The 27,150-nt window shown below is 37.9% G+C and overlaps 1 protein-coding gene across 1 annotated transcript in view; it reads right to left on the bottom strand.

The window, feature by feature from the left end:
- Window positions 1-8,461: 8,461 nt before the first annotated feature.
- Window positions 8,462-27,150, bottom strand: part of LOC134805166 (protein Jumonji) — a 64,975-nt gene continuing 46,286 nt past the window's right edge. The window contains exons 12-21 of the mRNA XM_063778465.1: window positions 19,140-19,431; window positions 11,633-11,849; window positions 11,428-11,531; window positions 11,298-11,372; window positions 11,168-11,242; window positions 11,038-11,112; window positions 10,908-10,982; window positions 10,778-10,852; window positions 8,993-9,106; window positions 8,462-8,479 (exon numbers count right to left, since the gene is read on the bottom strand). Coding sequence (XP_063634535.1) covers window positions 8,462-8,479; window positions 8,993-9,106; window positions 10,778-10,852; window positions 10,908-10,982; window positions 11,038-11,112; window positions 11,168-11,242; window positions 11,298-11,372; window positions 11,428-11,531; window positions 11,633-11,849; window positions 19,140-19,431 — 1,120 coding nt within the window. The remainder of the gene's footprint in view (window positions 8,480-8,992; window positions 9,107-10,777; window positions 10,853-10,907; window positions 10,983-11,037; window positions 11,113-11,167; window positions 11,243-11,297; window positions 11,373-11,427; window positions 11,532-11,632; window positions 11,850-19,139; window positions 19,432-27,150) is intronic.

The raw sequence follows: 27,150 nt of genomic DNA, 5'->3' as shown, positions 1-27,150 counted from the left end.
CATTGCTCCGACTCAGCATTGCTCCGACCAATTATTAGGGTTGACACAATTTGACGTCCCTTTGCGTGCACAACCACAGATAAGATCATCATCATATCAGCTAGAGGACGTCAACTGCTGGACATTGGCCTCCCCCAAAGAGTGCCACAATGACCGGTCTTGCGCCACCCGCATCCAGAGGACTCCCGCGACCTTTACCATGTTATCAGTCCACCTTATGGGGGGTCTCTACCCACGCTGCGGCTTCCAGTACGTGATCGCCACTCGAGAACCTTTCCGCCCCAATGGCCATCGGTTCTACGTGCAATGTGTCCCGCCCAGCGCCCACTTGACTGCCTCTTAACACATTCAATACCACTAAGTGCTACGGGTTACGCTCGTAGCGCGTAGCCACGGTTTCGTCGTATGTAGCGCGTAGTCGCTACGAACAGTGTACCCGACAGTCGGGTTCTTGGTGTTGAATGTGTTAAGTTTAGCGATTCGGAGGGCTAGATCGGTTACTTTGGTTCTGCTGCGGATGGCCTCATTTCTGATGCGATCACGCAGAGACTCCCAGCATAGCCCTCTCCATTGCCCTTTGGGTGACTTTGAGCCTTCTTATGAGGCACCAGGAAGCGGCCACGTTTCTGTTCCATATGTCATCACTGGCAACACACACTGGTCGAAGACTTTCGTCTTGAGACACTGCGGAATATTGGACAAAAAGGTGTGCCGTAGCTTCCCAACCGAGTCGCATTCGTCGATTAACCTCTTTCTCGAAGTTGGACCTACGTAACTGGACAGTCTGTCCTAGGTATATCATCTACAGATAAGATAATGGCTTGAATTTTGACAACCCTAAATAGCCGAAAGGGATAGTGCCATATATGTATTCGAAAGGGACAGCGTGATTCGACCCTGAACCGCTGTCAAGCTTCTGTTTTGTAGGAAGTTTCCTTTCTGTACGGTAGCACTATTATTTATTCTGTGTGTATTGTGTACTTATTTATCTATGATAAAAGTTAAAAATAAATGTTAGTATTTGTCCTTCATACCTAAGGCTTCTGGGATTGAAGAGGTTGACCTAGTAGTCGGGGTCCGGTTGATCGCTTAGCTCTGCTCGCCGGCGGTGCGCGACTCGAGTCGCTCGAGCATCTCCTCGAGCGCGTGCGTCGTGAACGACGAGAGGAACTCGAGCGCGTGCAGATCGACGTTCTTGTGCTTTTTGGTCTCGAGCAGGCGGAGCGCGTGCTCGGGGCACACGGCCGACTTGCGCCCTGTAAGCCCGGTCACCTGCCAAATAATAAGTTCATAATCAATATAGGTACCTATATTATATACACGTATAATAACGATGAATTTAATTCAAATTCGCCAAACACCACTGCACTTATTTAATGTACAATCAGCATCAAATATATTATAGCTGCAAAAGTGGTGAAATAGTTCTTTACACCATAGGTATATTTAGTATGGTGTGACGAACTATTTGGCCACTTTGGCTGCTACACTATAATGGATTCATTCTAGATTTCAATGTATGGGCAACACGGCAAAATTTGTAATTAAGGTTTATTGCTGCTGTGTTATATCTTTAGGTGAGTACATTATAAAACACTACTCATACGCCCCCCCTCCCCCCACCTTCGGCGTCACCCCCTCCCCCCTTGAAAAATGTCACATTTTACAGATTTTCTCAATTTTCAGAAAAACGATACAAGCTAAGATAAAATGGTCACAGACTAAATTATTTATTCATAAATTTCCTACAAATAAGTAATTACATTTATTTTGATACGAGTTATAGTTTTCAAGCTATGGTGCGTCAAAGTTTACTAAAAATCTGCCATTGACAAAAATGTAACATTTTATACTCGGGAAACAAACTCGTATCAAAATGAATGTAAGTACTTATTTGTATAAATAATACCAATGAGTTTTTTGGAACTTAAGTACGATATTATATTTACCAGTCGCTTTTGGTGAAGGAAAACATCGTTAGGAAACCGGACTAATCCTAATAATGCCTAGTTTCCCCTTTGGGTTGGAAGGTAAGATGGCAGTCACTTTCGCGAAAATTAGTGCCTACGCCAATTCTTGGTATTAGTTGCCAAGCAGAACCCAGGTTCCCATGAGCCGTGGTTAAAAATGCCGGAATAACGCGAGGAAAATGGTTAATATATTGTTCCCCGAGTATAAAAGGCTTTTGACACCGTCTCTATCCCTATCCTTATTCAAAAACTTGAAAAGACTAGAGGGGGTTAGGGGAACTGCTTTGTCCTTATTTAAAAGTTACCTATCGGACAGGAAGCAACGAGTTAAGCTAGGTGTGCATGTTAGCAACGATGAGCATGTATCGTATGGAGTTCCGCAGGGTAGCGTCTTAGGACCAACACTGTTCTTGGCCTACATAAACGATCTTTGTGACATGGCAATAACTAATGCTAAAGTATTCTCATACGCTGACGATACAGCCATAGTCTTCTCCGGTAAAACCTGGATGGAAGCAAAAACAAGTGCTGAAAAGGGTCTAGCTCAGATTTCTAGATGGTTAAAACTAAATCTGTTAACGCTTAACACAGATAAAACAAAATACATGTGTTTCAGCATCACGAATTTCACACAACCCAACTTTGATGTAAATCTCAAAATCCACACTTGTGACAGTACGAATCTCAAAAATTGTAGCTGCCCAATCATTGAAAAAGTATCAACAATTAAATACCTAGGAGTCACCTTAGACGAGCACCTAAATTGGTACACTCACATTGACCAGCTAATCAATAGGGTCCGTAAGCTGCACTGGATTTTCAGGACACTAAGGCATATTGTACCAGGTAGATCACAAACAACCCCGTCAAAACAACGGAATATACTAACAGAGATTTACACATCCCTGGTACAGTCTGTCTTGGTTTACTGTATACCTGTCTGGGGTGGGGCGGCTAAAACGCGATTCATTAGTCTGGAAAGAGCTCAGCGTGCACTCTTAAAAACAATGTATTTTAAAAAAATCCGTTACCCTACAGAATCATTATACCAACTAAGCGACGTATTATCAATAAGAAAACTATATATTTTACAAATTACTTTAAAAAAACATAAAACCCTTTCCTACAGTGCCGACTATTTCTCTAGAAGGACAATAAAAAACGTTGCTAATATAACTAAAACTAAAACCAAGTTTGCACGCTCACAATACAATTTGAAGTCTAGTCACATTTACAACAAAGTAAATAGGTGCCTAAATATTTACCCAAAACTTTACTACGATTGCAAATCAACAATTACAAAATGGTTAAAATCAAAAAGCTACAATGAAATAGAAGACTTACAAAACTAACCAGATACTATAACTTACTAGAGATTCACACATCAACTTTATAAACTAAGTAAATACATACAATCCATACATACATATACAGCCACAAACACACACACACACACGCGCACGCACGCACACACACACACGCGCACGCGTGCGCGCACACACACGCGCACACACACACACACACACTTACTGGCTCCTTTATTCCTTTATTTATTACTGCATGTCTGACAACCCAGATATTTACCTAGTTCTATAAACAATTGTTATATATGATCTTAATTGTATCCATATGTTATACTATTAGACTTACTTAAACTAATACTTGAAATTTTCGTGTAACAATCTGTTAATTAAGGAAGAGCGGTGTTGCCCAACACAGGCAAATTTTGCTTACCGGGCAGCACTATCCCCTACTTTATAAACACGTGTATATTTTACGAAAATAAATAATTTTAAATTTAATTTTTTTTTATTTTTTAATAAAATGTTACATTTTTGTCAATGGCAGATTTTTAGTAAATAGCGGCAGCCATAAGGCCCCAATTTCATATAAAAACCGCAAATCGATGTACAGGTTAGCCATTTGGCACACGTATACTAGAGGTCAAAACAACATTTTTGACCCGCAGTTCCTAAAAAAATTTCCCTTAGGAGGGGAGTGCCGATTCATTGCTTTTTTGTATGGGAAAAAACGAAATTTTTTTTAGAAAACTATCGTGTGTGGTATTATATGAAAGGGCTTTTTGAGGCGATTCTAAAAATATACCACATCATTACATTTCAGCCATTTTTTTTAAATTAAAACAATAATAATTTTCAAAACATACCTAGTTTGGGCTCCTCCAGATACGATATGGCCGTTTTTTTTTTGTACAATATACCACAAATGATACGTGATATCCTCATATCTAACCCTAAAAAACCAATTTCATTTAGTTTTTTTTTTTAATTTTTCAATTTTACTAAGTGATAAAGTCCTACTTCAGTACCTATTTTACGAGACTTAAGGTGGTTCGACTAGGTTACTCAAAGCTTCCCTCCCTCGCTAGATAGCGCCACTTTCGCAAAATTTTGAGATAATATTTTTTTATGGAATGGTCTTGGTATTTGTATACTTAAAAGTACGAATAGCGCACTCTTTAAGGAAATATTGAACTATTAAAATAAACATTGAATACTTCATTGTGCAAAAACCACCCTTTAAGGTCGACGGAGTGTTGCTGTCACGCTTTTTCTTACTATTACTCACATATGCAAACAGTGTTTCCGTGATCCTTGTAGTAGACAATTTCACACAACGTAAGTATGCTGCAATGGCGTTGCGGTATGTTCGTGGAAATACGTGCAAGAGGATTGGGGTTCAAGACTGGTGCGTGTAGTAGTATAATTTCTTTTTGTTTATTTTTGTCCTTTTTGTGTTATCTTACCTTTAAACGAGCAATTATTATATATATATATATATATATATATATATATATATATATATATATATATATATATATATATTTGTTTATATATTTGGGTGATATCGGAAACGGCTCTAACGTTTTCTATGAAATTTGCTATAAGGGGTTTGATCTCTTAGCTAGGTCTGATCTGTGAGAAAACGCGCATTTTTGAGTTTTTATATGTTTTCTGAGCTTTGGTCGGTCTCTAGATATTCAATCTCTTCTTCCTCGCGTGGGGTCCGCTTGGCAACTAATCCCAGAATTGGCGTGGGCACTAGTTTTTACGAAAGCGACTGCCCTGAGAGTAAACAAGGCCTTTTTGGGATTAGTCCGGTTTCCTCACATTGTTTTACTTCACCGAGAAGCGACTGGTAAATAGGTATCAAATTATATTTCGTACAAAAGTTTAAATTATATTTGGTACGAGCCGGGGTTAGAACCCACGACCTCCACATTGCAAGTCGCACGCTCTTTCCGCTAGGCCACCAGCGCCTCCCCCAGATATTCAGTAATATTATGTATTATCTAAATTACTTTATCAACGTTTTCTAAAAAAATATTCAATACCTGATTTTCACAGATTATGATCTTTTTGGGTTCTTCCAACTCAGAATCAGTAGCTTATTCTTGTTGAATCCTGATGCTAATATAAAAACTATATCCCAAATATTTGTATAGAAGTTGTAGTTTCCGCTACGTCACGCAGGCTGGGAAACATTTTCGATACTAAAACCTGACGTGATGGAACCGACGTTTTAGGATATCTTTTTATGCTAGGATGGAGAATACTGACGATTCTTGGTAGAATGAGCTCAAGGAAGTCCAGGTTTGTAAGTGTCATGTATCAGTTTTTTTTTAAGCGCTAATAGTTAGTTCTACAAGTAAAGCAATTCCTTACTCCCCAGCCTCTAATAAAGTAAGTAGTAGGTAATTGTAAAATAAAATGAATACAGTTTTTTTTTTAATTCAAGTACAGATCATTTTTCCATATTTGTTATCCGTAGTAGTCCCTGTACCTGAAAGAAATATAATATCATGAATTTTGATAGGAAAAAATCTCTGATGTAATAGGAAGAAAGATGATGCAACAACATGGATTCTAATAAAGTTATAGCAGCGCTTTTGATAGAGTGGACCACAGTATTCTCATGCATAAGCTTCTCGACCAGTTTAACGTCACAGGCGAGATGTGGAGATGGTTTGGTTCGTATCTGTCTGGTAGACGGCTAAGAGTAGTGAAAGATGGATACTTTTCAAACACGTACGTGGCGACATCGGGGGTTCCTCAAGGCTCACATCTTGGCCCTGTTCTATTTATTTGTTTTATAAACGACTTAGTTTCGTCTGTCAAGCATAGCAAATGCCTGTTATATGCTGATGATATGAAGCTTTACAAAGTGGTAACATCAGTAACTGACTCGTTGTTATTACAAGATGATTTGAATAGCGTAAAGACCTGGTGTCTGGAGAATAATATGACTCTAACGCTGCCTCTTTATTAAATTCACGCGAAAAAAACTTCCTACCGACTCAAAATATTGTCTCAACGACGTTGTGCTTCGTGAGGTTTCCAATGTTAAGGATCTTGGAGTATGCCTGGATTCTAAATTAAACTTTATAAATCATATTGATTCAGTTATTAGTGAAAGCAATAAAATGCTTGGGTTTATAAAGCGTATAGGCAAAAAATTCAAACGATCTGACACATTTCAAACTCTTTTCAATGCTCTAGTACGTTCTCGTCTTGAATACTGTTGTCAAGTTTGGAATCCAGGCTACGCAATTCACATCAATCGGTTGGAAAAAGTCCAACGTTCTTTTACTCGATTCTTAGTGTTTAAGACAAAGACCGAGGGAGTTCGTAAAAACCTAACATATGAAGAGAGACTCCAACGGTTTAAAATGTCTTCTTTACAGCTCAGGCGGTCTTTCCTTGACATGGCTTTGTTACACAAGTTGTTAAACGGTAAAATCGTGGAACCTTACCTGCTGGGCGGTTTAAACTTTACAGTACCAAAAGCTAGCACACTACGGTCTTGTCGTCGCACTATTTTTCGCCCCAGTTCTACCAGGACTAAACTGAGCAGGTCACTTCCGGTCCATAGAATGTAAGTAACATGGAACAATCTGTCTCTCGAACAAAACTTTGAAATAGACATATTTAGTGATTCTGTACAAAATTTAAAGCGCAGAATGCTAACAAACTTTTAACAAGTAATGTTTATAGTAGTTAATAGTCTTTCATGCATGTCTTAATTACTTAGCCTATTAATGTATACTTATAGTTTGTAAAGTAGTGTAAAAGCCTCGAACTGTTTGAATGTTGTTGCACACCTGTTATTGGTGCATAAATATTATACGTGTCTACTGTACTTATGTAACTTAACTTGCTTTGTTTATGTACTGTTGGTGTGTCTTATAAAATAAAAATAAAAAATAAATAGTAATAATTGTGTTTTTCATTCATAGACAAAATTCTATTATTTTCAACCACAGGAAATTTATACATTAATTTTTTATTGCAGTGAGGATGTCCTGATTGTAAAAATCAAAGAGATTAGGTAGAGTATAATTTCTAATTATCTTTGTAAAAATTAAACGAATACGCTTACCTAATCAATCGATTTGTGAAAATAAGAAATATTAAATAAAAATAAAACAATACGAAATATAGGTGTAAAAAAATACAAAAAGTTATGTCCCAGCGTACAATGACTGGGGATCGAACCGGGAACCTTCCGTTTGTAAGCATAAAAGCGAGTGTTTGCAACGCGCCATAATAGTTCTTAGCTAAGCTGACGAACTTTGGGTACTTATTCTCGCTTCGGTCAATTAAGTAGCTGTCAATGTCAAGTATCACTGTCAACAAAAATGGACCAAACATGACGGCACTGAAAATACGCGCTGTAGTCAGCCTGGCAACATCGGAAATGGAATGGCAACGTCGCAATGTATCTATCTGTACACGACATTTGTGACACACACATACGTAAAATGATCAAAAATTAACTATGATTTTTGCATGATTTCTGTATGACACAAAGTTTTTTTATTAAATTAGCGCAAACGAATACTAGAAAGTAGATAATTGCGAAATAAAATATGTAGTAATAATGTGTAGTTACTTAATGATCACTAATTGAATTTTGTATCAAAATCGAACCACCTTAATGCAAAAAGAATAGATAGATTAGAGGGGTCCTGTCATAGTAAATTTTGTAGTTACAGTAAATTTACTGCCATCTATCGACACACGACTGAAAAACTCAAAATGAAAACGTACAAAATTATCAAAAAAATGTATATATATGGATATATGATTTTATTGTTTTTATATCATTTTGACCCATGTTCATTCACTGATATCTGTGTTAAAATTGTTAAATACGAAACGGTGTCGTCACGCCATCTAGCCGAGCATAGGCTAAAGGTGTGTGCGCCATCTATCCGAGAATGACTTTTTCTTGATTTCCGAGGCACGTTTTTTCCTTAGACTTTATTCATCTTATACGAAGTTACATATGTCTTTGCTTAATGGAAGTGTACTGCAGATACGGTGCATATTAATCATAAAATGATACGTAATATCCATATATCTAACGGGAAATACCCTTTTAACCCTTTTACTGCGCCTTTTCATTAGTTGGTATAGTTTGTTTAGATTTTCATACAAAACTTAAAATTTGTCTTTGACCATTTTATCTTAGCCAGTATCGTTTTCCTGAAAATTGAGAAAATCTGTAAAATGGGACCCTTTTCAAGGGGGAGGGGATGACGCCGAACTGCCGTAGTGTTTTATAATGTACTCACCTAAAGATATAACACAGCAGCAATAAACCTTAATTACAAAATTTTGCCGCAAAAATTCTAGAATGAATATATTACTATATTTGACGCTGACTAAGTGTTATTTATACGTCATACTCGTAATTTCATAGAAGTATGAATTTTAAAATAACCGCTCGTGCTAATATTGATACACGAGCAATTTTCAATTGATTAGAGCCTTGCAAAAAAGAGTAGAAATTAAAAAGTGGCAACATTGTAGTGTCGTCCCTTTTTACATAAGAGAACGGTACGACACTACAGTGTTGCCACTTTTTAATTTCTACTCTTTTTTGCCAGGCTGTACTTTGCCTCACATGTGAATAAAATGTAACTTTGCTATCAGTTTTTGAAGTGCAAAGTAAGCCTTTCCGAGCTGGTGTGGTGAAAAATAATATGAATGTCTGACCTTGGAGAGGAACAGGGTGGAGCGGCAGTACTCGCACTCGTCCTGGTCGCTGGTGTTCCACGCGCGGAAGTAGGACGTGTTGAGGGGCGCTGACGACTGGGGGCGCTCTTGCACCTGTACAATTGTCAAAAAAATAAACCTCCAGCTGCCCAAGGTCCTAATACCTACTATACCCCCTTTGTTTTAGCATTAGAAGAGAAAAGACTATACGATTCCACCAAAAACATTTCATGTAAAGTGTTGCCAAGACTAGGCACATAAAGCATTTACACTAAAAAGTTATCAGATCCCGTAATAAGTACCAAAACTTTAACTTTCTCTCTTCTACCTAAGCCTTTTCCCATTATCTGGGGTCGGCTCTCCTTGTCCTCTTTCTCCACACAGGACGATTTTGTGCAGTTCCGGCGTCAATATCTGTGTTTTTCAGGTCATTTTGGACCGTTGTCAGTCAAGTAGCAGGGCGTCTTCCACGGCCCCGTTTCGTCATTGATAGATCCAATGCCACTCGCACCATGTGATCAGAAGGCCGTCTGAGTAACTTTAACTATCTCTCTAACTGTACTAAGCCAACATCTTGGTTAAACAGTACGGCTTGGCCGTTTCGTTGCTGTCAGCCTGTCATATAGACAATCCCGTAATTACACTTTCAGAATTTGAATGACCTGTGTTACTACTTTGTGCAATAATTCCACTGAGGGAGTGTTTATGTGACTGCAACGACACGGCCAAGCCGTACTGTTTTACCAAGATGTTGGCTTTAAAAGCTTATAAAGTAAGGACTTACAGAGTAAAAGTCTTGGTACCTATTATGGTATCTGATAAACAGTGATAACTTTTTTGTGTAAAAGCTTTATGTGCCTAGTCTTGGCAACACTTTACTCGTACATGAAATGTTTTTGGTGGATTTTCATTCATTTTTGTAGAGTTGATATACCAGCTAGAAATTACCTACATGTCACTACACCATGTAAAACAAAGTCCCCCGCGTCTGTCTGTTTGCATTGTTTGCAACTTTGCATATGTGTGTTCGCGATAAACTCAAAAACTAATACTGAATGATTTTCATGCAGTTTTCAGCTATCGATAGAGTGATTCTTGAGAAAAGTTTAAGTGTATAATTTGTTAACCCGAGCCGGAACGTTAATAGAACCTACGATAACACAGGGTCATATGACTGTTGTTTAGTTTTAACATTTAGGTTTTTATAGTAGTTACTTATTGCTAGCGCCATCTATGTAGGGTCTATATAAATTATAAGTCAGGCATTTTATGTACAAACTATAAATTGTAAGTTTCTAGAAATTTTAAAGCATTGGTAACATAATCGGGATTGTTTTTAATGACCCAAGCGTTTACGAAGGTCTCCAACTCTAATCCAGCTTCAGTTTTTGGAAAATTTACATGAATAAATTAAACAACTGATCTTAGTCTGCTCACAAACATATGTTACACACATATGTAGGTTCCAAAATGACTGTCATATATGGACAGACAGACAGACGACCGGACGGACAGACAGACAGAACAAAACTGTAAGGTTTCCCTTTTTGCCATTTTGGCTACTGAAGGTCGAACTAATGCCCCGAGCGTATGACAGGTGCGCGCTACCCGCAACGTCTCCAAGTAGTCCAAGTATCTTCATTGCGGACGGTTTGGCCGGCCGCAGCGTTGGTCGAGCTCCGCGAAGATATTAAAGTTAGAAGCGACTAAGACTTAAGCACGGAGCACACCTGGTAGGGGGCCGAGGAGCCGTGAGGGACTGTAGGGGGAACATGACCGTGTTACCTTGAGCCCCTTCTGCTCGAGTGCGCGCCGGTGCTCCAGCTCGGCGTTGAGCAGCGTGGTCAGCACGGAGCACACCTGGTAGGGGGCCGAGGAGCCGTGAGGGACTGTAGGGGGAACATGACCGTGTTACCTTGAGCCCCTTCTGCTCGACGGCGCGCCGGTGCTCCAGCTCGGCGTTGAGCAGCGTGGTCAGCACGGAGCACACCTGGTAGGGGGCCGAGGAGCCGTGAGGGACTGTAGGGGGAACATGACCGTGTTACCTTGAGCCCCTTCTGCTCGACGGCGCGCCGGTGCTCCAGCTCGGCGTTGAGCAGCGTGGTCAGCACGGAGCACACCTGGTAGGGGGCCGAGGAGCCGTGAGGGACTGTAGGGGGAACATGACCGTGTTACCTTGAGCCCCTTCTGCTCGACGGCGCGCCGGTGCTCCAGCTCGGCGTTGAGCAGTGTGGTCGGCACGGAGCACACCTGGTAGGGGGCCGAGGAGCCGTGAGGGACTGTAGGGGGAACATGACCGTGTTACCTTGAGCCCCTTCTGCTCGAGGGCGCGCCGGTGCTCCAGCTCGGCGTTGAGCAGTGTGGTCAGCACGGAGCACACCTGGTAGGGGGCCGAGGAGCCGTGAGGGACTGTAGGGGGAACATGACCGTGTTACCTTGAGCCCCTTCTGCTCGACGGCGCGCCGGTGCTCCAGCTCGGCGTTGAGCAGCGTGGTCAGCACGGAGCACACCTGGTAGGGGGCCGAGGAGCCGTGAGGGACTGTAGGGGGAACATGACCGTGTTACCTTGAGCCCCTTCTGCTCGACGGCGCGCCGGTGCTCCAGCTCGGCGTTGAGCAGTGTGGTCGGCACGGAGCACACCTGGTAGGGGGCCGAGGAGCCGTGAGGGACTGTAGGGGGAACATGACCGTGTTACCTTGAGCCCCTTCTGCTCGAGGGCGCGCCGGTGCTCCAGCTCGGCGTTGAGCAGTGTGGTCAGCACGGAGCACACCTGGTAGGGGGCCGAGGAATCGGCGCTGCCGTTGAGGAGGAGCTGCTCCAGTGAAAACATGGTCGGTTCGCAGCTATTACGCAGCTCCTGTTGGCATAATGCATTATTTATTTGAGTTTATTATATTTTTTTTTTATTGGACTCTTGGAGAACCTTTATATCTTCTAATCTTAAATATTAAGGTTAGTATACAAATACAAAATACAAATGTTTATTTCTTAGAATATGGTAGTACAATAAATAATAAATAAATAATAAATAAATAATAAATAAATATTGGGGACATCTTACACAGATCAAACCTAGCCCCAAACAAAGCAAGGCTTGTACTATGGGCACTAGGCGACGATATACATACTTGTATAGATAAATACATACTTATATACATAGAAAACAACCATGACTCAGGAACAAATATTAGTGTTCATCACACAAATAAATGCCCTTACTGGGATTCGAACCCAGGACCATCGGCTTAGCAGACAGGGTCACTATCCACTAGACCAGACCGGTCGACAATGATGGTCAAATTACAATAAGTGCGTCATATTCTGCCTCTATCGGCGTAGAAATATTACAATTAAGTTGCTATACCTATGTGATTATTGCTAACATGCATATATATATATATTATAGTATTTACATGTCCAATTTTTATAAATCTTATAATTACCTAAGAACATATTGGCACAATAGCAGTTAAGTCAGGTTTCATTTACAATACATTTAATTTATATTACAATAATAATTAGTACAATAAAATAATTAGCTTATTAATAATTAAGGAAATCATTAATTGAATAGAAACACATGTCAAGTAACCAGTCAAACATTTTTTCCTGAAATTTATGTATATCTAGTGATTTTATGTCATTTGGAATCTTATTATTATACAATTTAATTGCCATGATATATACATTTTTACTAAATATTTTATTTTATTTTATTCGGGATGCTTACTGCCTAATATACATAGGTTAATAGACTTATCTACTATATACAAATTACAAGCTTCCACATATATAATGCTACATAACATAAATATAAAGGTCTCAAATGAGCAGAATATTACACTATATAGGAATATTCCTGATAAACTATGAACGCAAACTTAAGTCGGGTAACGTTAACTATCTATTGACAATAATATTTTTAACATTATTAATCTTGCTGTGAAACAAATCTACATCGGGCATATCATTAAGTTCATTAAATAACCTAATTGTGCGAGGGAAGAAACATTTTTTTACGAATGTTATTGCGAGAAAGAGGGATGCGAAGCAAGGGTCTTCTGCGCAGTTGCGAGACAGGTATATATAATTGTACTTTGCTCACAAAATCCGGAGAATCGACTATACCTTGGGCAATTTTCATTAATAAACTTACGTCATTTGCCGATCGTCTCTTAAATAAAGGGACAAGATGGATTTTTTTGCATGACATAGAATAGTTGTCCATAGATAGCTTAAATTTAAAGGAGAGGAATCTAACAAACTTCTTCTGAATTTATTCAATATTTTCTGCATACACCTTATAGAACGGGTTCCATATTTGAGAAGCATATTCGAGTTGAGATCTTACATAGGCACAGTATATGATTTTTTATTGTTTTCATATCTTTAAAGTCACCAACAGAACGAATCATGTTATTATATATTAATATGTTGTCTAGGAACATATAGTTTGTTAGGATACCTTCCATTCGTTTTATTATGAACGGCATCATGTAAAGGAAATAGATCCGGGTGTTTTCTGACAAATTTAGCAATCTCATATATATACAAGCAAGGCAGGGGAAGAATTTTTAGCTCCTTAAATATTGTATGTAATATATTCTCTGACACAGGGGAGTTTTCTCCAAATTTAATGTATTATTAACAGAGATCGGACAAATTGGCGTCGTTGCTCGCAATAATGTGGACATGAGGACATGACTCCAAAATTGATTAAATAATTTATCATTTAATTAATTTCCTACTACCTGAGGTTTAATTTTGATTAATCATCACTAATCAATAAATAACTCTATTTATGAAAATAGAGTCGGACTAAGAAAAGTCTGCAGCGGATTCGATAGCCCACGCAGTGCAAGTGTCATTTATACGATACGTCATAATTTCATAGAAGTTTGACGTTTAAAATAACACGTGCACTGCGTGGGCTATCAAATCCGCTGCAGACTTTTCATGGACTGACTCTAATCAGTATGTTTTCCAAATTTTCTGTAGCTCTCATTTTTTTATATCAAAAATATATTTAAGTGCTATTTATTGACTAGAGAACAAAATTAAATCTCAGGTAAAAACTTAATTAAAATAATTAAATGATTAATTATTTAATCAAATTTGGAGTCATGTTCCACATTATTGCGAGCAATGACGCCAATTACGTCCGATCTCTGATTATTAACCATGTACGAGTATACTATAAATATTGGTTATATTGTAGTCGTTTTATTTTTAAGATTATTATAGTGTAATATTTAGGCAGGTACCTACTGAATGTTGTTCATTTTTAACCGACTTCAATTTCGTAGAAGGAGGAGGTTCTGTATTCGGTTGTGGCTTTTTTTTTCTGTGTACGTTCACCGATTACTCCGACATCCGTAGTCCGATTTGAGTAATTCTTTTTTTGTTTGAAAGGAGGTGCCTCCCAGTTGGTCCCATATTAATTTGGTTCTGTTCTGATGATGGGATCCATGAGGAGTTGACGGAACTCCTCAATTTTTAAAGGCACATGCATGGTGATTTGGGTGTTTTCTTAAGCAACTCGAGCATTTTCTCCTGATGACCACCAATTTGATGAAGTAGACCTGATGATGATGATTGTTTTGATGATAATTATGATGATTTTTAACCCTTATCTTGGCATTGTAACACCCATGATACATGGAACTTAAAAAAACTAGCAGGTTCACTTTATTACCTAACAAAATTATCCTGCCATCATATGTCGAACTACCCTCCTTTCTTATAGAAAAAAATAATGGACAAAAGTGTCATTGTAAATTAATTAGTAATAATCAACATGGCGCCACGGAAACAACAGATTTCGGTTCGCAGTGGAAGTTTTGCATTTATTTCTCAGATTAGTATATATTTTTCCATAATCTACATTTTGATGCATTTGCTATCTGTTAGTGCATAAATATTTACAATGCATTCGAATTTAAAAACATTTAATACACAGAACCTCACATGAAACTGTTATGTATTATATTTGATACATTGCAAAGAACTCAGAAATGTACATATCGAAAGGATTGTATTACATTTAATACATTGCCAAGTTGTCGTAAAAATAGTTTAACATGTTTTTTTATTTTTTTTTATATTTGTGGGGTTACAAAACATGTTTCAAGTATTTAATATTAGTTGTCGTATTATTTTGTTATTGAACTTTGATTTTTTTTAAAGTACTCATCATCATCATCATCTCAGCCATAAGACGTCCACTGCTGAACATAGGCCTCCCCCTTGGACCTCCAATCGTACCGGTTGGAAGCGACCCGCATCCAGCGTCCTCCGGCGGCCTTAACAAGGTCGTCTGTCCATCTTGTGGGTGGACGCCCCACGCTGCGCTTGCCAGTCCGTGGTCTCCACTCGAGCACTTTTCGACCCCATCGGCCATCTTCTCTGCGTGCAATGTGGCCTGCCCATTGCCACTTCAGCTTGCTAATCCGGTGGGCTATGTCGGTGACTTGAGTTCGTCTACGGATCTCCTCATTTCTGATTCGATCACGCAGAGAAACTCCGAGCATAGCCTTCTCCATAGCTCGTTGAGCGACTTCGAGTTTTGAGATGAGGCCGATAGTGAAAGACCGCATTTCGGAGCCGTAAGTCATCCCTGGTAACACACATTGATTAAAGACTTTCGTCTTGAGGCACTGAGGTATGTCGGACGAAAAGAGATTACGTAGTTTCCCGAACGCTGCCCAACCGAGTTGGATTCGGCGGTTGACCTCTTTCTCGAAGTTGGACCTACCTAATTGGACTACTTGTCCTAGGTAGATGTACGAGTCAACAACTTCGAGTACCGAGTTCCCAACAGAGACTGGGATGGGTACAACATTGGCATTTGACATAAGTTCCGTCTTGTCCATGTTCATTTTCAAGCCCACCCGTTGTGAAACTCGGTTGAGGTCATCGAGCATCATGCTGAGTTCCTCCATCGACTTTGCCATGACTACGATATCGTTGGCAAACCGAAGGTGAGTGATGTATTCGCCGTTGATGTTGATGCCAAGTCCTTGCCATTCCAGGAGCTTGAAGGCGTCTTCCATTACGGCAGTAAACAGTTTCGGAGAGATAACGTCTCCTTGCCTTACGCCTCTTTGCAATGGAATCGCCTTCGTGCTCTGCTCCTGTACTCGGACCGACATGGTGGCGTTACTATACAAACACTTCAACACATCGATGTACCGATAGTCAATATGGCATCGCTGAAGAGACTCAAGCACCGCCCATGTTTCCACCGAATCGAAGGCTTTCTCATAGTCCACAAACGCAAAGCATAATGGCAAGAGTATACTCATCGGTCTTCTGTATAACTTGCCGCAGCGTATGGATGTGGCATTTTATTCACATGTGAGGCAAAGTAATCAAATGCAAATTTTGAGTTGTTTTCTTATGTTTGCTGGTAGAATTGACTTTTAAATGATGATTTTGGATGATAAATATTTAATAACATTCATTTGGATTTGATTTGGTTTGATTTTGTTTGATATTTTTCATTTAATATTTGCTTTCGGTTGGTGTGGTGAAAAATTTTGTGTTTCACTCGGGGGCAAATTTCGTTTAACCCTCGTGCTTTGAAACCCTCCCAGCGCTCAAGATTCCATTTTTTGAACCAAGGTTCAATTTTGGAATCTTTCGCTTGCTCGGGTATCAATATTAGCACGAGCGGTTAAACAACAACTTTGCCCCCTTGTAAAACAAATAGCTATTTACAGGTGTAATAGTCATCTGATGCTTTAGATGGCGTTTAATTAGCAATAAATGATAATTTCTGTTGCATTACATGTTTTATTTTTATTAAAATCCACAATTTTCTTCTAAATAGTAGGTAACTATTTTGTCAAGGGATTGGCATTGTATCAAATATGATACATGTGATTTTCCGAAACTGGAAAATCCTGGATTTTTTCCCTTATTTTTTAATAGTCTAGTATGCTCAATAGGTGACGAAAAACTAAAAAAATGTTTATATTTAAGATATTTTGAGCCTTGCCAAGATAAGGGTTAACAAGTTTTTATTAGGTCGACCTGTATGTAACTATGTAATGGAATCTAAGGTAACTAATTTAACCATCTTCCAAGGATCTTAGCGTCATGAAAATTGGCAGCTGTATGTAGTTCTGATAACAATACAATAATATGGTACTGTCGAACTGATCTGATGATGGAGACAGGAGGTGGCCATAGGAACTCTGTGATGAAACAACGCAACCTAATTGTGTTAGGGGTTTTTAGAATTGTCTCGATGAGTATTAGTTGTCTTTCGTAAGAAAAGTACAGTCAGCGATAAAAGCTTGTACCAAAAATGAAATTTTTGCCAAAAACTTATTTGAATGTAGTATATTCAGCGACTCCGGCACCTGTGATCCGATTTCAGTAATTATTTTTTTGTTTGGAAGAAGTTACTCCAAGGTGTTTCCTTATTATTTTTGGTTCTGGTCTGATGATGGAATCCATGAGGAATTGAGGGAACTCCTCAATTTTAAGGGCACGTGTAAATTGATGTCGGTGATTTCTAAAGTAACTCGAGCATTTGCTTCCAAAAACCACCAATTTGATGTAGTGCAACTGTAGCCTTACCATGAGTTTGACACTACCCCCGATCAATAACCTTACCACGAGTTTGACATTGACATATTCGCTAACGTCTTTGTAACTTACTTTTTATGCATCTCGCTCGCACTAATATGTTAGTACGAGCGAGATGCATAGAAAGTAAGTTACACACACGCTAGCGAATATATCAATGTCAAACTCGTGGTAAGCTGGTAAGGCTACTATCGGTGGTTAGGGTTAGGAGTTAAAGGGTCGGGGATTAAGGGGTCGGGGAATGGCGGTTGAAGGGTTGCTGATTCAGGGTCGAGGGGTTCTTGGATCAGGGGTTGATGCGTTGTGAGGTTGAGTGATCGGGGGGTTGAGGAATTGGGTCAGTGGCGGGGCGGAGGATGGATTTAGTGTAGTGACAGCCCCTGACAGGAATTATAATTTCCCAGACGGACTCGAGAAAATTCCTAATTACATATTTATTAAAGTAATAGGTACACGAATTTAGTGTTAAACATGATCTTGTTTTTCATTCAATTCATGCGTCGCGCTCTTAACAATGCGAGAAACTAAAAATGGAAAAATAAAAGTATGAAATAAAATATTATCCTTTTTTAAGTCTATGCGTTACCAACTGATATCTTTGAAGTCGGCGCCAAGCCAAGTAGTAACAATACCAGTCAAAAATAATCAGCTTTATGGCTATAAATCCCATTAGAACTGTACTAATAACTATTATAAATGTGTAAGTAATTCTGTCTGCCTCTTTGTCGCCTTTTCATGGCTAAACAACTGAACCGCTTTAGGTGAAATTTGGCAAGAAGGTAAATTCCTTGAATTGTTTTATATTTTGCAATGTAGTTCTCTGGATAAGGGACGGGAAATAACTCAGTCCCAATCCCACACTTGCGTGCTATAGACTATTCGAGCATTAGTAAGAAATGCTCTTTAAAAAATACGACGGCAATAAAATGCATTGGATTTACACTAATGTGCCGACAAACATTGTACGGACTACGCCAAAAAGGTTTGGTTTGGTTTGGGTTGAGATTTGGTTTGGGTTGAAGGTGTGTTCTTAGGTACAGTCGACGTCAATGATTATGTTTACACTTTTGCACCTTACTCCTTTGTGATAAGGCGAAAAGTGTAAACATATTTTTAACGTCGACTGTACCTAAAGAAAGTACGTTCATTGTCGTCGTGTAAGGCAATCCAACGTAGGTACATCCTTATCGAATCGCACCAAAATCATGATATGCTTCAAAATTTGGCTTGGCACCGACTTCAAACATATCAGTTGGTAACGCATAGACTTAAAAAAGGATAATATTTTATTTCATCCTTTTTGAAGTCGGTTTTCTTTTTTTTTTGTAATAAGTTTTTATGCTATGTATTTTTCATGTCACTGTAAATGTTGTATCGTAAATGATTAATTGAGAACAATTTACAAAATATGGTTGTGATAAACACACAACAGACATATTCCCCAGGCTACTGCAGCAGTCTTGACAGCTTGAGTCCGAGTTCCCTGATGTTGGGACCATGGTCATTGGCTCAATAACAGTACCTAAATTAGCAACGAATAAAAAAGACTCACCTGAAATAGTTTGTACACATCCGTCAGCCAAGCGTTTGAAGCAAAGTAGACACTCTCTGATATCCCAAATCCAGTTGTAATTGAGCATGAATGGGCCTCCGGGAACACCAGGACATATTCCCCGGGCCGCTGCAGCAGCCTTGACAGCTTCACACCGTGCTCGCTGAGGATGTTGGGTGGGACCATGGTGATCTCGGAGGCGAGCCAGATGGATTTGTTTTGGCAGTAGGCGGGGCACAGGGTTTCGACTGCTCGTCTAAAATTAGCGCTTTCGTCGCGAGGGATGCCGTACCTGGAATAAGGGCATATATTATTATTGAATTATGGGCCTTTATGTGTGTCATATCGACCTCTGCAGTGATCTGTTGTGGCGGCCCTTTTACTGTAGTCCATTTTTTAGCATTAAGAACATAAGCGATTTTGACGTGTCTTTTTATTGAAAAACACTTTTGAAAAATAAGTCACGGCAAATATGTAATAATTATAAACCACATACAATCATTTAAGTAGGTACATTATTTTGCTTTCATAAGTAATTTTTGAGATTGTATTTAGTATTGCTCTGACATTCTCTGACATTTTATTTTACTGTATTTCATTTTACTTTTAATTTTATGTTTGACGATCTTTTTGTGAAATTCTTAGTATTTGATCTGTATAATAATATTAATAATCCAATATTACTACGGAAATATATTAACATCAATAAATTGCTCTGATAATTAGCTTAAGATAATATATGGGTACTTATGTAATTTATCATTTCATAACATAAGTGCTTGTTGTTGTTGCTACTTGCTAGTGCTAGGCCTACATGAATAAAGTATTATTTCAATTATTTGACTTTACTTGACTAAATTTTATTATGATTATTTGATTGTGTTATATTTATACTTCATGCTTACCTAATTATTTTAATGTAGTATTATTATCATTTTCTTTATTTATTTTTCTTCATATGTTAGGTTCTTTATAACATGAATATAAAAGTAAAATACAAAAACACATAAAAAACAATAAAAAATACATATAAACACATTATAAAAAACCTAACCTAGGGTGCCGCCAGCAGCGGGGCAGGGCCCAAGCTACCGGTGGTCAGGGCCGCAGAGAGAGGAACCAGCGGGCTATCCGCGCCGTGTCCACGATCACCGCCTTCTGCATCTGACCCTTGATCCAACCATCTAGCGAGAGTCTCTCAAGATGTTGGTCGAGACTCTTCGCTATTAGACCGTTTACTGAAACGACTATCGGGACAATGATCGTCGAATCAACATCCCACATGGCGGTTATCTCGTGAGCCAAGTCTAGGTACTTACTGGACTTGTCCTTCTCGGCTTCCACGAGATTCTCATCATGGGGGATGGTGATGTCAACGAGCACGGCCCGACGTTGCTGTCGATCTATTATCACGATGTCAGGCTTATTGGCTACAATGTGGCTACAATAGTCCTGTCAGTGATGATCTGATGATAGATCGATCCCAATACAGCGAGGCACGACCATTCTCGAGAACAGGCGGCAGGCAAGTACTTGTCATTTATTATTAGGTATTATTGTTTACAATCTGACGATCTTTTTGTGAGTTCATGTTATTTGGAAACATTGTGACATTGTAATTTTCAATAAGAAATAAATTAATCGATCTATTATATAAAGGGTGTTTGGTACATCGTTTGTCAAATTAAAACGGCAGATAGGTTGAGTCATTTGCTATCTTCTCATGCCTAGAAATTTATAATTTTGCGCAATTTTTTTTTCAGCACTTTTTTCGTAAATTTCAAATTTTTACTTGTGCAGTAGGTAGTAAAAAAAACCATGGCCAATTTTTTTTTAATGTTTTCCGAGCTAAGCTCGGTCTCCCAGATATTATTATAATATTTTTCAAACTGGAAGAGTAGGATGACAGGTGTCATTTCCATATAATTATAAGTTATAAAAATAGTCCAGTTTGAAAAATATTATAATAATATCTGGGAGACCGAGCTTAGCTCGGAAAACATTAAATAAAATCAGAAAAATGCTCGTTTTCCCAAAGATAAAACCAAGCTAGATCGATTTTTCCCGAAAACCCCCATATAGCAAATTTAATTGAAATCGTTAGAGCCGTTTCCGAGATCCCCGAAATATATACAGGGTGGAAAGGCACGACGATCCTTCCCGGAAGTATTAGGTCGTTTAAGTGATACAGAGACTATTGGTAATGGTAAGAATCGTTAATTGAGTAAAAAATAAAAATTTCAAAAATACTACTTTTTAACTGTGGTGATAACCCTATAGCATGTGCACATGACGGCTAGATTAAGGATCTCCGTCGGGAAAGCTCGGGACTTTACACTTTTTTCCGATCGTTGACAGTATCGCAATGATGTATTAATGACGCATAAATGTCAAATAAATCAAATGCATGCAAAAATATTACAAACAATTTTATTACTTTCTTAGATAATTACTTTTTTCCAATATTTAATACTATCTTCTTTTCACATACGGTGTTCAAATGTACCTCCGTGTATTACAACGCCGCCGCAGCCCGTACCCGAGTATGTCGATGCACATGCGATATAGTGTATGCTCTTCGTCATTTATCCTCCGCAGAAAGCACCAATTAGCCTTTGTCTCATTTCGTCCGCAGTTTCACATTCCGTTTGGTTTGGTACACCATATCTTTTACACAGCCCCACAAATTTAAATAGCCACGAGCATCTAACATTTTTATTAATGACATCTAATATGACATTCAATAAGTATAGTTCAATGAAAATTTAATTTCAAACATCAGACGTCTTGTCTATTTCCTACCACGCATCAAGAAGGTTTGTTAGTTTGGTATTGAAGAAGTATTTATTCTTGATTTATTCTTAGTATTTCATTTTTGCAAGTTCATTTGGTGCAACTAACACAACCTACATGTAATTTTTTATTATTTTAAATAGTTTCCAATTATTCGAAAATAATTTTGTGAAACGTGTTAAGAAACTAAAACCTTTTTATCAGTCAAGGAAACCAGAGATATTTATAAGACGATTGCGTACTTTTGAGTGGTTGTCAATGTCACCATTTGAACTGTCGTTGTAAACAATGTTGTGGTTAGTATTATTAATATTAAGGAATAACATAACTATTTCATTCAAGTATTGAACAAGTGGAACCACTAAGAAAGCGAAAATCCTGCAATGATTCTTACCGTGCTGTAAGCAGACCTAAAAATGGTTAGATGGCAACAAATTAGCATAATTTCCTGTCGAATACTGATTGTTTACAAGTAAGTTCATTGACCCTGTCACCTGTTAGGGTTAGAACAAAGTAGTTTTTTGCGTGGATGTTTAAAAGGTCATAATTTAGAAACGGTTGCCCATATTAACATAGTTTCTATGGAGAAAATATAGAGCTTAGGCTAAACTATCTCCCATTTTCGGAAAGGATCGTCGTGCCTTTCCACCCTGTATATGTATAAGAATTGCTCGTTTAAAGGTATTAGATTCTTATACCTACCTTTAAACGAGCAATTCTTGTATATATATATTTAAATATTTCATCTCGGAAACGGCTCTAACGATTTTGATGAAATTTGCTGTAAGTATGGGGGTTTTCGGGGGCGGAAAATCGATCTAGCTAGGTCTTATCTCTGGGAAGTGTTTATGAGTTTTTATGTTTTCCGAACAAAGCTCGGTCTCCCAGATATAGTGTTGTGTTGGGATACCCTGACTTGGTGCATCGTAATTACATAGTACTACTTTATACATATAAATGAAGAATCTAAACTCAATATGACAGAGTTATTTTATTGCAGAGTTCATATGGCCATCTACGGCTCCCATCATCAGATCAGCTCAATGTTATTACATTGTCATCGATCTCTTATAATGTATGCCAAATTTTAGCTCAATCTGAGACCATTAAGTAGCAAGTTTCATAGTTACCTACATACGAACATCGAGAGTTAAGGCGCGGTGTGTAGTAAAATGCGCTTTTTTGTCACCATATTTACAGACTTTTACAAGGATTTCATGCATTATTTTCTAGTATGTATAACTTCAGTCCTTGAACTACGTTATTGCTTGTCAGGAACACGACGGCTCATTATTTTCTCGATAGAATCTTAAGTTGAAAACATGCCTAACACTGTCTTTATTTCCTTATGTTAGAAGTACTACGACGAAAATGTATATGAAACTTACTTCAGTCGATAGCTTTTAAGTAAATCTTCATTATTGCTTGTCCTTTTATCGATACGTTAATTCTTTCATTTATCATTTTATGAATTCAACATTTTGCCTACTAAATTACACCCTACGCGGCAATACCTTGCGCCCATTCCTCACGCCAGTACGCCCGTGACCACTGTCAGCGTCGGACCTTTGCTAGTTTAGCGGACGGTTCATAAAAAGGGTAATCACAGTATAAATATGCAAATATGTTATACACACATTGTTTTTCAACATACTTACGAAGAAAAGCAAAATAATTCTTAAATACGGTGACATTTCAGACATTCGTCCGTCATATTGTCATTTTATAACAAGTTGAGCAGCAAAGGCACACACCCATCTAACCAATCCGGAATTCAGTCACGATTGATAAATTGTGTAAACATATTTTAAAAGGCTATTAAATTAATCAATTAATTTAATAATTTTTAAACATAGATATACAGGATTCAAATAGTAGGAGATCCCACATATATGGTCGACCTTCACCAATCTGTCTGACGGATGAGACTATGAAAATATGAAAGAAAATATGTTCCAGAACATAAATAAATAGGGTTGCCTAAAGAAATACGGTCAAGGCTATTTTTAATAAAAAAAAAATAAAAAAAAATTTTCGGCAAATTTCACCGATTTGTCTGACGAACGAAATAAGTTTCAATGGAAAGTATACAACTTGTACAACATAAATCAACTAGGTTGCCTATCTTTTTCCGGTCACTATTATGTGGTTGCCGCGTGTTTAAAGAGGTGATTTTATATCGATAATTGCACTCATCTGTCTGACGCTTGAATTATACATCAAAATGATGGTAATTGTATTACAAGTACAAAGGTATAGGGTTGCCTGCGAAAATCCGGTCACAAATAAGGGTTGCCAGGCTTTTAAATAAAATAAGAAGGGAAGACTTTTAGCGATAACTCATAAACAGCTTAACTGATCAAGTTTGTTTTAATTTTATTTGATTGAGTTTTTTAAGCACTATTTTCATGATTTTTTTCATATTTTTTGGTTCTTTCTAGACGATTATTTCCGAAATGATTCACTTTATCAAGAAATGTTGTTTAAAGACCCCTATTTCTTTTGAAAGGCCTATCCAACGACACCCCACACTATAAGGTTGAAACGATAAAAAAATTGTCACACACATTTTGTTTCTTTCAAAGCGATTATTTCCGAAAATATTCACTTTATCAAAAAAAGTTCTTCTAAAACCCCTATTCATTTGGAAAGACCTTTCCAACCACACCACACACCATAGGGTTGACACGAAAAAAAAACCTCACGTACATTTTGTTTTTCCTAAAATATTGACTTTATCAAAAAATGTTTACTAAAAAAACCGTATTTATTTTAAAAGACCTATCCAACGACATGTCACACTATAGTGTTGAAGCGAAAAAAAAATTCATGCCCACTTTTCATATAAGGGAGCCAGTGCCACCCTATTAAATATTTTTTCTAGTTTTTATTTTACGACTTTGTCAGCGTAACTGATTTATATATTCTTGCTTATTCTAAACTAAAAATTTGATTTATGATGAACAATTACGAAAAAACGACGTTTTCTTAAATCGACTTTTATGTTAAAACTTTTGTTATTGTTTTGTATGCTATTCGTACAGATATTCGAGATATGAGCAAAAATATGAAAAAGGTACCTTCACCCCCTTCCCCCCTACACCCTCAGCACACCCGCTAAGCTCGAGGACTTTAAGTATGGTTATCTGGACACTACAAGGTATAACTGTGCCAATTTTCAAAATTATACGAATTATTTCCCCAGTTTTTTTTTTATTTTCTTGAAGTATTAACTAACTCGAATGTCGTAGTAGAAGTGTTTTTTGCCATTACAATCTTTAAATGCTTGACTCGTCAATTCAAAATTAGAGAAATGGTAAGTAATTACAGTTAGAGTTATAATTCTTTTTTGTGAAGATAGCTAATTTTATCTACTTATTGGAGCTATGCATAACTCAATAGTCCCACAAATTATCTTAGCTTTGCTACTATTTTTCCTTATTTTCACTACCTACTTGCCCGAAATTGACTGCTAGAGTTAGACCAAGTCTGCAACGATTTTGATAGCATAGGCAGTGCAAGTGTTATTCATAATTTCATAGAAGTTTGACGTTTAAAATAACACTTGCACTGCGTGTGCAATCAAAATCGTTGCAGACTTTTCTTGGTCTAACTCTATTACATTTTTAAGGTCTATTAGTAAGTACTAGTTTTTGTCTCATAGTAATTTGGCATCATTTGACTTGATTCTCAGTTTGTCGCGGTATACACTCATATTGTTTATAATTAATAATTATTTAGACTCCCCGTCTTACCTACCATTTTTAATTTCATTAAGTACTCATCAAAATACGAATTTGCTAATAAATCTTATTCAATATTAATTCAGAATACCGATGTCGTCAGAATAAGGACGTAGACGTGCTGCGCGGGAATGGTGCGGAGCGCCGCGCGGGGCGCCCGCCTGCCCGTTCTACCACGCGTCTGCTTCACCCCCTTGAAAACGTAAAACTCGAGTATAAGAGCGCCTTAAATAAAAGCATGTGAACATTTTCTTGTATTATTACTATTATTAGTACTTAAAATCTACCTCTTTCCTGTAGAAATAACTAAAGTTAAAGGCTATAAAGCTTAATTTCCTGATTCAATCTCAATAAAGGGGCCCCCTTTTTGTATTAAACTATGTCATAAAATCATTACATACATACACACAAGCTGTTAACTAATGTCCACAGGAGGGGCCACTTTTGTTTTAAAATCTATGTATGACCATAAGTGTCATTTTAACGATTAAAAATCTTTATAGAACGTATTATTCACACAGATTACCAGGTCGCCTTGCGTCATAGTGCGTTATCCGTGCCGCTGCGCCTACTATGCCGTATATCTTGAAAACGGCTAATCGCATGAAAAAATGTTTCATACCTTACTCGTCGCAAATTTTATGCCCTACAATTCTTACCTACATGTAAACAACATTAGAGCTATAGAAAATTTGATATCCGCGAAAAACCGATTTTTATGACCTTTGACCTGGAATAATCGTCGCAAAATAATAGTCGTAGGCGAACCATGGCATATCGGACCATAACAGCGTCTTGTATAAGGTCCAGAGTCAAACCGCACGGAAAGTACAACACCAAAACGTATGCTTCACAACAAAAAGAATATTTAATGAAAAAAATATGTCGTCGTTTAAACAGGCATTAGCCAGTATAAATTGGAATGAGATAATTTCTGATAAGAATGATACAAACATTAATTTTAATTTATTTAGTACCAAATTGCAACAGCTTTTAAATAAACATATACCAAAGAAACGCTTAAAATTAATAATGCCTAACCGCGTAAAATCTTGGCTTACAAAAGGCTTACGCTTGTCGTGCCGACATAAAAGGCAACTTAAAGTCATAGTTAACAAAAGTAATAACGAAATAATCCGAAAGCATTACAAAATATATGAAAACATCCTTAAAAAATCTATTAAAGTGTCAAGGAAAATTGGTTATATAAATAAAATGAAAAAGTCCAAAAATAAAATGAAAACAATGTGGGCCGTCATAAATAGTATGACAGGGAGGCAAAAGGATCGCGCGTATAAAAATATGTCATTAAAATTAGCCGATACGATCGTAACAGCGCCAGAACAAGTAGCTCACATATTTAATGAACACTTCGCGTCGGTAGGTGAGACGGACTTTAGAGCCGGAGCGATAACGGCGCGCGCGCGCCGTGTGCATACCCCCGCCACTAACTCAATATTCATACAACCGGTGAC

The sequence above is a fragment of the Cydia splendana genome, chromosome Z (assembly GCF_910591565.1).
Source record: "Cydia splendana chromosome Z, ilCydSple1.2, whole genome shotgun sequence".
Taxonomy (NCBI): Eukaryota; Metazoa; Arthropoda; class Insecta; order Lepidoptera; family Tortricidae; genus Cydia; species Cydia splendana.
The sequence above is the reverse complement of the archived record's forward strand: the minus strand, read 5'-3'. Positions and strand labels throughout refer to the sequence as shown.